This window comes from Bidens hawaiensis, unplaced genomic scaffold, assembly GCF_021521415.1.
Source record: "Bidens hawaiensis isolate Kalapana, Puna unplaced genomic scaffold, B.hawaiensis_p1.1 tig00016054_1, whole genome shotgun sequence".
Taxonomy (NCBI): domain Eukaryota; kingdom Viridiplantae; phylum Streptophyta; class Magnoliopsida; order Asterales; family Asteraceae; genus Bidens; species Bidens hawaiensis.
In genome coordinates this window covers 420971-432694 of record NW_027492458.1, presented here as the reverse complement: position 1 = coordinate 432694, position 11724 = coordinate 420971, and the positions used below count along the sequence as shown (strand labels likewise).

At 39.1% G+C, this 11724-nt stretch overlaps 1 protein-coding gene across 1 annotated transcript; it reads right to left on the bottom strand.

Moving 5' to 3' along the window:
* Window positions 1-1937: 1937 nt before the first annotated feature.
* Window positions 1938-9974, bottom strand: LOC143550573 (uncharacterized). Its single transcript, XM_077041202.1, has 3 exons — window positions 9162-9974; window positions 2602-2883; window positions 1938-2347 (listed from the first exon to the last, which is right to left on the bottom strand). The coding sequence occupies exons 1-3, from the start codon at window positions 9864-9866 to the stop codon at window positions 2135-2137; spliced, it is 1200 nt and encodes a 399-aa protein (XP_076897317.1). The 5' UTR covers window positions 9867-9974; the 3' UTR covers window positions 1938-2134.
* Between the last annotated feature and the right edge of the window lie 1750 nt (window positions 9975-11724).

The following is an 11724-nucleotide window of genomic DNA, read 5'->3' as shown; positions in this document are numbered from 1 at the left end:
TGTATATGCAGCACGTTGACTCGGTTAAAGCCTGCATCATGGAATCGGTAGTACTTCAAAACGCTCGTTTTTATACCTTTTTTTGACATCATTTTTTTGCTTTTTGAGCCTCCATGATCTTTAGATGTTCACGTTTGTTTGTCTACCTTTAACCAAACAAATGACCGAACACGAAGTAAACGACCGCGGTTTTTAGGTCTCGAATAGTCGATTGGCGTTTCAGATATTAACGCTCTGAAATGAAAATTTTATGGTCAGGTCAGTCATACGTGGTAGATTTCATTTAGGGGTTATTTTTTGTGACCGTGCCTTCAATTTTGAAACCGGAAGTTGCTTACATTTTTAAAAAGAAATCCCAGGTCATTTGACGTTTTAGTTTTACAAAAAATTAGGCTCTACTGTTTTATTTCTTTAGTATTTGTATGCAATTGCGTTTAGGAAAGTGAAATTAGCATTAGGACAACTTGAATCACCGGTTGAAATTTAACGTTAGTTTTATCACAAGCTATTTATGCAAGTATTATTATTTCGGGGCTGAATTTCAATTATTCTTTCTGAGAAGTAAAATGGTAATTTCACCAAGAAACCACAAAAGTCCAATTTCCAGAAGACACTTCGCCACATGGCTAAGCCCATCAAAAGACCAATTTCCAACTGAAGTTTCATGATGTTGCTTTCTTGAATATTATATTTTTGTTACTCTACAATTGTTGTTTTTATTAGAGGGTATGAGGTTTGAAATTTTGTATCTTTATATTCCTTGTATCAGTGTTTTGGATCATAAACGTTTCTATATCATGGGTTTTACCCGTTATAATGCCCGCCATAATAACTTGCAGCCCGTTAAGTAACATATATTAGTGGAACGCGCTTGCATGCCCCACCATATTTGCTTAAAACCTGAACGAACCATGTATTATTAATCGGAGACTGGGTTTGAAAATTGGTACAAATTGTCGTCGCGGCATCGCGCGGGTTTTACACTAGTATACATATATGTACATTTACATGATTTTTTTTTATAAACATGTGTATAATTTAAGATAAATGATATTGTACATATGTGTATATTACGTAACTAAATATTAAATAAAATTATACATATGTGTATAATACAACGGTTTTTTTTTGTTTTTTTATTTATTTTTAATTTTTTTAATGAAACCGGACAGAAATAGAAGGATTTTGTTTTTTTTTTTACTTTTTTAAAAATTTTGTTATTTTTTGTTTTATAATTTTTTTAAATATTTTTTAAATGTGTTTTTAGTGGTCCAAAATGGTTCTCAAAGTTCTCAATTTGCAAAGAGTTCTCTTAGGATCATTACCCTAAATATATATATATGGCTACAATACCATAACACCCCTAAAAGAAAAACCCGTTTTTTGCTGATTGGGCGTTACATGGCACAAAATGCCCCATTTTGTAGCTCCTCTACTACACGTATCTTTAGCTCCTCTATTATTGGTACATGCATTGGCTTTCACGCACTGAGTTTAAAGTTTACTTTTAACATGTGATGGCTATTAAGCATGGTTGTAAAATCCTGCCTAGGTATCAAGTATTCGACGAGCAATCCCTGAATACTCTCGCTTGGGTTTACCTTTAACATTTGACGCTTTAAGCATGATTGAAAAAATCCCGCCTAGGACAAGTACTCGACGAGTAATTCCCGAGTACTCCCTGATTAGGCCGATTACTTTCGAGTTGACCGACATGGCACCGCCTAACGACTACTACAACCATGCTTTTAAGTAGCGTTACAGGTCTCCATCCAATTAACTGATGGCAAACTTCTTTTTCTTGATTACTCGCATTCGATTTTCAAATTGACAAGTTAGATGAGAAACATATACAAGTGGTGTAACTTACGAGTATGTTTAAGGGTGTATGAGTTTGCCGTGTAAACAAAAAAAAAACAATATACAAAATTAAAGCGTACACGAAAAAACGTCAACTTAATTAAAACAAATTACCATCTGCCGGTTTCAGGACTTAATGTCGCACAAGCAAAGGAACATACAGAATTGTCGCAATAACACGATATTAAACTACATAAAACCCGAAAAACAATCAGCAACCTAAGACAAACTCAACACGGGTTTCATAGTCCTAAGACTTACAACCAAACCTCATTCATTCAGAACTCTCCTCCTGTTCAATCAAGCGCACGACCTGAGCCACACCTTCGGCTACTTCCCTCTGGATCACACCATCTGGCATGTCGAACGTCCTCCTCTTCAAGGATAGAGATTTACCCCCTCCTGGTTGTGGGTCCACCACATCCAGCATTGCTTCCAGTTCGTCCACCATCGACCTTTTCGCGGCCCTCACTAGGATATCAGCACCCTGCTTTTGCAAACAAAAATTAACATCCTCTAAACTCAAAGGTCATTTGATCAAAATTTACAATTTAGCAATATTTGTCGATCATTGTTTCTAATATCCGCATAAATATAGAACATTTAACAAGAGCTATAATTTTGCCATTTAACAATAGCTATAATATATCCAAACCTTTTTCTTATCACAACTCACAAGCATATATCCATTTCGATGGTTTAATAGCATAACATACAACGTAAAAAAGACAATGAATTTACCTCAATAGCATCGACAGTGAGAAGCAGCACAATGATCTTCTCAGAAAACCTCTGTTTCTCCTCTGCATCACGAGCCACGCGACGACGATAAGAGAAATTGTTGAACAAAGCTCTGAGCTCCTTAAGCTTCCCCTTAGCAATAGCCAGCTCACGAAGGGCACGAAGAGCCTGAGACCTGCGTATCAGATATGCCCTAAAAGTCAACTGTATCAACATGGCTGCATCTTGAGGTGACAACTCCTTCTTCTTCCCTTTGTTTTTCTCCACCCTCTTAGCAAATGCCTGCCACAATATACAAACTCAACACTAAGTAACTAACAAAGATCTGGATATGCGTAGTTCTGAATTGCTGTTGCTATCAAACGGTAACTTAGTATCAACTCTGTTCACTAACAAGTTCATTATCTCTACCCTTTTGTTCAATTCACACTACATTTTGCAGCCAGAAACAAGTGTTGCAGAAGTCGTTAGGCGCTAGTCGAGCGGTCAGGTACCGCCTAGGGATTACTCGGAATTAATCAGATTGGAATCTTTTATGTAATTTCTCAAAATTTTCAAATATATACATAAAAATATAGTTACATACACATCTAAAGGATGTAATACTTGAAAATAGTTCAAAAATCAAACATCTAACCTGTAACACAAAAAATCAAATACTTAAAACGTTTCTGTTCTAGTCATCTATGTCAAAAATGTGTATTTGGGACGATTTTATTGGACATATTGGGCCAAGTTGGACGATTTGGGCCGAATTGGGCGATTTGGACCGATTTTATCCGCCTAGGGTTGATTTTGTTGGGCCGCATTTCACTAAAAAGCTACTGGACATAGTGGGCCAAGTTTAGGGCTGGCAATTTATTACACGGAACTGTTAACACGACACGACAGGGATATTAACAAGTTTGGGTTTGACCTTAACAAGTGTCGTGGCTTAAACAGGTCAACCTGCTTAAATTCGTGTCTTTAACAGGTTAAAAACCTTTAACCTGCTTGTAATATGTTAATATTTATATTTAAGAAAAATTATATTTTATTGAAGTATGTTATGTATTAACGAAAGTATTTCATAGATTTTTGTTTTAAACGTGTTAAAAGATTATTATATTGGGGTTATATATTTATGTATGTTAGTTGTATTTAGTTATAATTAGGGTTTTAGCCCATATAGTTGGCTAAAGCCCATGGGCCTTTTATGGTTTGATAGCTAGGGTTATTTGTGTATAAATAGATGTAGTTGTTAATGTATTTCTTACACCTTCAAGTAATAAACATTACTTTCACTACAACCATCTTCTTTATATGGTATCAAAGCTACGGCTCTCGATCCAAACCCTAGCCGCGATCTGACCCAAACCCGAGTCTGACCAGCCGTCACCCTTCAGATCTGAAACAAGCCCCTGCCTTGTTGATCTGTCCTGTCACGAAATCTTTTTTTTTTCGACCGTGAAAGTACTGTTCACCGACGAGCACTGGTCACGTTGGAATCACTGTTCATCGGATACTGTTCACGCCGGAATCACTGTTTCACCCGGAGTACTGTTCATCGCCGGAAATTCACTGTTCACGCGGAAATCACTGTTCAAGCCGGAATTCACTGTTCACGCCGGGAAGTCACTGTTCACTGCCGGAAGTTAATGTTCATTTGCCGGAATTTCTGTTCGCTGCCGGAATTACTGTTCGCTGCCGGGATTAACTGTTCACGACGATTAACTGTTTACGCCGGAATCTGTTCCCGCCCTCCACCCGCACTTGTTACTGTTCACAGTCAATTTTCAGTTTCGTGTCACTATGGGCGAAAATACATACAAGTATACATTTACTAAAGAGGAGCATGATCTTATTCAACGGTTTCTTACCTCCAAGTTGCCTCATCCTCAAACCAGCTCGGCACATTCAGGTAAACCTTCTAGCCTTGACTTATCATGGGTGATTGATTCTGGAGCCACACATCACATGACTGGGAATCGGGGTATTTTTTCTAGTCTTCAAAATGTTTCCCATGCACCGGTACGTCTTGCCGATGGATCTTCATGTCCTGTGCTCGGCATAGGATCCATCAGTAACTCGGAAACCTAAAACTGTCTTCTATCCTATTTGTTCCTAAATTTCCTACCAGTCTTTGTTCAGTGAGTCAGATTACCAAACAAAACAACTGTTCTGTGACCTTTTACCCAACTCACTGCGTTTTTCATGAACTAGGAACAAACCGGGTAATTGGTACTGGTTTTGAATCAGGAGGTCTCTATCGTATATCCCCGTTTTCGCATCCTGTAGCAAACTTATGTGATTCCGCTGTCAGGGAGGCTCACTGTCGGTTAGGTCATCCCTCTACAGCGGTTATAAGGCAAATGCGACCAGATTTACCACTTTCGTCTTTTAATTTTCATTGTGAGTCGTGTCAACTTGGTAAACATACCAGGCGTCCCTATCCCCCTAGGGTGCCCAATCGAGTCAGTTCTTGTTTTGAACTGTTGCATTCTGATGTATGGGGTCCTTGCCCTATCAAATCTACGTTGGGTTTTGAATATTTTATTACCTTTATTGATGACTATTCTCGCACTACTTGGGTTTATTTGTTGAAATCTCGTAGTGAGGTATTTTCCATATTTCGAGAATTTAATGCTTATGTTCAAAACCAATTTAACACCACCATTAAAACTTTTCGATCTGATAATGCTAAAGAATATTTTTCCACCGACTTTTCTTCATACTTAAAAACCAACGGCATTATTCATGAATCATCGTATGCTTATACATCTCAACAAAATGGTGTGTCCGAACGCAAAAATCGTCACATATTGGATGTTGCTCGCACAATCATGATCCAATCACGTGTTCCTCATCGTTTTTGGGGAGATGCCGTTCTCACTGCCACATATCTGATTAACCGCATGCCCTCAACCGTTCTTCATGGTAAAACACCGTTTTCTGTACTATTTCCCAACGATGATCCATTTCCTCTCGCACCTAAAGTATTTGGTTGTGTCGCCTATGTTCATGACCATAGTCCAAAAACCATCAAACTTGATCCCCGAGCCATTCGTTGTGTCTTTCTTGGTTACTCACGGGTTCAAAAAGGGTATCGATGCTATAGCCCATCACTTCACCGATACTTTACCAGTGCCAATGTCACTTTTCACGAGTCTCCTTACTTTCTCGAGTGTTCCACTCCTGTTTCTGACCCGTTTCCCGACCTCGATATACCCACATCTCCCTTCATCCCCACCATTCCTGTGTCAATTCCTTCTACCGATCCAAACTCTACTGATTCTGACCCACCGACAGAATCTCCGCCACTGCTTTTCACATATGCTAGGCGGGGTAGGGGTCAAACATCAGCGACTCTTGATTCACGCCCTGGCCACGACCCCGAAATACCCTCCGATACTCCGTCTACATCTGAGCAATCCACATCTCTCACTAATACATCCTTACCCGATCCAACAACCTCTGATACACCCGTTTATGATCCTCCTGGTGCCCCACCTCCCGATATACCTATTTCCTTTCGCAAGGAACCCCGGAAATGTACTCGTTACCCAATTCAGGACTATGTTGCCTACACCCACCTATCTCCTGAATCTCATGCGTACACCACTACCCTTGATTCCTACCCGATTCCCAAGAATGTGACAAGCGCTCTCGCTCACCCAGGATGGAGACAGGCTATGGAAGATGAAATTGGGGCTCTAAAGTCCAATCATACATGGGATCTTGAAACACTTCCTAAAGGGAAGCGTATTGTTGGTTGTCGTTGGGTGTTTACGGTTAAACTACACCCGGATGGCTCCTTACACCGCTTAAAGGCTCGGTTGGTTGCAAAAGGGTATTCTCAGGCATATGGCATTGATTACGATGAAACCTTCTCTCCGGTTGCTAAGATGTCATCTGTCCGTATTTGTATCGCTCTTGCTGCCATTAATTATTGGCTGCTCCATCAGCTTGATGTCAAGAACGCCTTTCTTAATGGTGTTCTTGAGGACGAGGTATATATGGAGCAGCCCCCAGGGTTCGTTGTTGAGGAGGAGGCCTCGAAAGTTTGTAGACTACGTCGTTCTCTATATGGTCTTAAACAGTCTCCCAGGGCATGGTTTGGTCGATTCTCTAGTGTGATGGGACAGTTTGGGATGACTCGGAGTGCCTACGATCACTCTGTCTTCTTTAGACACCAGAAAGGAAAGAGGATTATAGTAGTTGTTTATGTGGATGACATTATAATCACAGGTGATGACGAGGTCGGGATTATCGAACTCAAGCAGTTTCTTCAGTCTCAGTTTCAGGTCAGCGACTTAGGTCGATTGAGGTATTTCCTTGGCATAGAAGTATCCCGCTCTCCACAAGGAATATTTCTCTCCCAACAAAAGTATGTTCTTGATATGTTAACTGAATGTGGCTTACTGGGTTGTAAACCTGTTGATACCCCAATGCTTCCTACAAAGAAACTCCTCCCAAAGGAAGGAGATCCAATGAAAGATCCTGAGCGATACAGACGGTTGGTTGGTAAACTTAATTATTTAACCGTCACAGGACCGGATATCTCCTTTACTGTCAGTGTTCTGAGCCAATTTATGGCTACACCATACACCGGTCACTGGGATGCTGCCATTCGTGTCTTAAGATATCTTAAGACCTCACCTGGCTTGGGTATATTATACTCCGATCAGGGTCATTGTCGTGTAGGTGCCTTCACGGAAGAAGGAGATGGTCGGATATCAGGGTTCTCAAATGCAGATTGGGCAGGTTGTCCGATTTCTCGACGATCTACCACCAGATATTTTGTGTTTGTTTGAGGAAATCTTGTATCATGAAAGAGTAAGAAGCAACACACGGTTTCCCGGTCGAGTGCCGAATCGGAGTATAGAGCCATGGCAGATGTAACATCAGAGATGACATGGGTTCGTCGTCTTCTCAGAGAGCTCGGGGTTGTTTCTAATGACTTGATGAGGTTATACTGTGATAGTCAGTCAGCCATTCACATAGCCAAGAATCAAGTATTTCATGAGAGGACAAAACATATTGAGGTCGACTGCCACCTTATCAGAGATCGAGTAGTAGGCACACAAACTGATCCTCCTTCCATTCAACCAGTTCATGTGAAGACAAATTTTTAGCTAGCAGACATTCTAACTAAACAGCTCCGGAAAGCTCAGATAGATTTTATTTGTAACAAGTTGGGCATGATTAACATCTATGCTCCAACTTGAGGAGGAGTGTTAGTTGTATTTAGTTATAATTAGGGTTTTAGCCCATATAGTTGGCTAAAGCCCATGGGCCTTTTATGGTTTGATAGCTAGGGTTATTTGTGTATAAATAGATGTAGTTTTTTATGTATTTCTTACACCTTCAAGTAATAAACATTACTTTCACTACAACCATCTTCTTTACAATGTATATATTAAGACTTTTATGACTTATTAGCAATTTTTCAATATATATGTATTATTTCTCATGTCTTTAAACAAGCTCCTAATCAAGTTGTTTACATCTTAACCTGTTTCTTAACGAGTCCGTGTTTGGAAAAAATGACACGCTTAGTTATTGTAATGCCAGCCCTAGCCAAGTTGGACGATTTGAGCCGAGTTGGGCGATTTGGAACGATTTTATCCGACTAGGACCGATTTTAACCAACTACGACAGATTTGACTGAGTAGCGCCTAGAGCCTCCGGATATCCAAAATTGAGGCGCCTAGGGTCCGATTAGCGCCTAGGCGGTAGGCTTATTCGAAAAACTTGTGGCTCGTAGCTCGCTCGATAAAAGCTCGAATAAATCTAGCTAAAAAATCTTGATTTCAAACACCCTGAGCCAAATTGGCTCATTTTTGTAACCAAGCCAAGCTAGGCTCGGCTCGGCTCAATGGCTAGATCTTAAGCTCGGTTAACTTTGAGCTCATCCTCACGCTGAGCTGAGCTGCCTCGTTTAATTTTGAGGTCGAGCTTGAACTCACGTCGGCTCTAACTTGTTTATAGCCCTACTAGGCGGCCGATTTTTGCCGCACATTGTTACTAATTTGTTCCGTAAATCAACTAAAATAAAATAAACTAACAAACACGCTAAAATAGCAACCAAATGATAGAATCTAACACTATGTTCCTGAGTCTCATTTAATGAGGGGAGGGGAAGGAAAAGAGTGGATAATATAAAAAAATCATGTTCCAGAGTTTTTTAAGAAAGGAAGGGGAGTGGAAGGGAGGGAAAAGACTAGAAAATTGTCTAATTATAACTTTTATCAATTCCTAAATTACCCTTAAATATATCTCTATATAATAGTTTACTTAAAGGGTATAACAGAAAAATGCATCTTTCTTTTCTTTTCTTCTCTTCTTAACTCGGGAACACCTAAAATGTTTAATTTTCCTTCTTTTCCTTTCCTTTTCATTAAACTCAGGAACACGAAATAAAATCACACATTTTCCTTCCCCTAGCTTTTTTTCCTGTCATAATTCCCCTCCCCTCCCCTCCCCTCCCCTCCCCTCCCCTCGTTAAATGAGACTCGGGAACACAGTGTAAAGGTATGTTTAACTAACTAACTAATCACCGAGAAGTCTACTAAACAAACCTGTTTCAATAAAACCGTGCCGTGATCCGGGACGCCTTGGATCTCAACGATCCTCGGCCCATTCTTCTTCTTCTTCTTCTTATTATCCTTATCCTTCTTCTCTTCCTTAACATCGTCTTCTTCAATAGCATTAGCGTCCGCAGTTGACGCAGTGAATGTGTACTTCCGTACATCATCTCCTTTCCTTTTAATCTCCGCCGTCCATTTCCTACTCGTCTCCTTCTTCTTCCCTCCTTTAATCTCCGTCGTCAGTTTATACTTCCGATCCACACCGTCCTTCTCACCACTGTTAATCTCAGCCGTCCACGTGTACTTCCTATCCGACTTAACACCAGCTGACTTAACAGCTTTCTGTCGTTGTTCCACCACGTCACCAAACCCTAGCTCGAGTGCTGACACTCGATCGGCTAGTGACTTAAGATACAGCTGCTCTAAACGTGTGGCTGTAGTAGGACGCAGGCGACGTGTGGTGGTTATAATCTTAGAACGAGTGATGACGTCATCGAACGGCTTGATCTGGATGAAATCGGTGATGACGTCATCAAAGGGAGAAACGAGATCGAGTGACGGAAAGCTAAGAGCGAGATCAAGCTCAGTGGTGGATTCGAATGGGAAGATGCTTGGGTTTAGAATAGAAGTGTAAGGTGATGGATATGAGTCAGTTAACAGGTAATCGATGATGTCAAGCTTGCTGAATCGACTCATGGTTGATTAAATAATATCAATGGCGGATGTTATGATATTGATTGAGAGAGACAATGAAGAAGAAGATAATAATAATAAAGATGAGTGAGAGTGGTGGAGTGGTGGGGCCAGGGGTAAAAAGGGAAAATGATGTAAAATGTAAATAATACAAACGCAACGATTATGGCGGACAACTGGTCAAGCAAGTTGAAAGTACTTAATGTGTTGAAACCGGTACCAAGTTACTGTCGGTTTTAGTTCGGTTAATCGGTTTTTATGAAGAAAATTAAAAACTTGTTCTGAACATATGGTTTATATCAGTTCCAAACTGACTTTCACATAATCAATTACATACTAGTTCGGTTTTAATTTGATTTTTTGGCCTTCAGATAACCGGTTTTTGCCCACCGCTTGTTGTGATATGGAAAAATGTTAGAATTGGACTCTACGATATTTTATGCGTCTATATTTATAACCTGACTTATTAAAGTACATATAAAACTCGTTTTTGTTTATGGTGCTAAAAGATATTTTACTTTGAATAAAACTCACTTTTTACGGCTTTGTTTCGATCAAGTTTGTATCAAACTAGATTTTTATTGCGCCGGGCAAGTTGGTAAATCCGGACGGTGGTAAACCCAAGCATTACAGGTCCTAAGTGTTGAGGCGGTAATTCGACGTGAATACAGTCGGTTTTGGTTACGTGTGTTATTGTACGGGAACTAAAACCAAAAAGTTATAAAAATTGAGATTGATCAATGGGGTGGCGTTGGTTGGCAAAACTCGAGCATTGTTGATCCATGGTGTTGAGGTGGTGAGTCTATGCAAATTCGGTCGGTTTTTTTCACGTCCGTTACGAAACCGGAAACTAAAAAAAATTTGACATTCGGTTGGTTTTCGTTATTCATTACACTACCGGAACTAAAACAAAATGCGGTAAGTCTACGCAAATTAAGTCGTTTAACATCATACTTGTCACGGTATCGAAACTAAAATAAAACAAATATAACATAATAAAACCAATTAGAAATATAATTATCTAACTTAGAAAAAAAAACAAAAACTATATAAAAAACCTTGACCCAATAAAACATTGTCAAATGAACCAATTATATATCAACGTCACCAAACTTTCTTTTTATATATATTAGTTATAGTAATAGTAATAGTAATTATTGAGAAAAAAGAAATTAAAGCATTTGTATTATAACTTTTATCTTCATAAATGTAAAATCGTCTCTCCTTAAATTTTATTCAACGTTTCACATCTTAGTCTTTGTGTATTTTTTATTATTATATTTTCACTCTTTTTATGTTTGAATATTTGGGATTTCAAAATTTAAGGCTTTTAAAACAATACATTGATGGCGATATGTCATGCAATCATGTGTAATGAAAATGAAATACGAGGCAAGTTAGCTACAAATGAGGCTAGGTTTGAACTTCTCGAAATACATGTTTGATCGTTAGCTTTCTTATCAAAACATATCTAACGACCCTTCTTCATGCTCTCCACTATTACACACAGGGCCGGCTTAACGAATGTGGAGGCCTAAATCAAAACAAGATTTTATGGGCTTTTCATGAAAATTGTTAAGAAATTTATTTTTTGCTTATTACAAGTTTGAACTAATAGCCTATACTTTAGTAATAATCAAGCCTACCACCACACAAATATATTACTTTTGAGTTTACTTTACTCATTATAATATATCTATATGTAACGTTTTTTAAAACTTGGAGGCCTTAACTAATTGTGAGCCTAAAGCCCTAACTTGTTTTCGCTGTCCCACGAACCGCCTCTGATTATACACCCGATCTACCATGTAGGATGCTTGAGACGCACCATTATTTCAAATTAAAGTACAAAATGTCTATA

What these genes read in the sequence shown, in the direction of transcription:
- LOC143550573 (XM_077041202.1), bottom strand. Translation starts at nt 9,866, where the DNA reads ATGAGTCGATTCAGCAAGCTTGACATCATCGATTACCTGTTAACTGAC. An exon ending in GCACGGTTTTATTGAAACAG is followed by an intron (nt 2,884 to 9,161) that starts GTTTGTTTAGTA and finishes ATATTGTGGCAG; the next exon opens with GCATTTGCTAAGAGGGTGGA. An exon ending in TCACTGTCGATGCTATTGAG is followed by an intron (nt 2,348 to 2,601) that starts GTAAATTCATTG and finishes TTGCAAAAGCAG; the next exon opens with GGTGCTGATATCCTAGTGAG.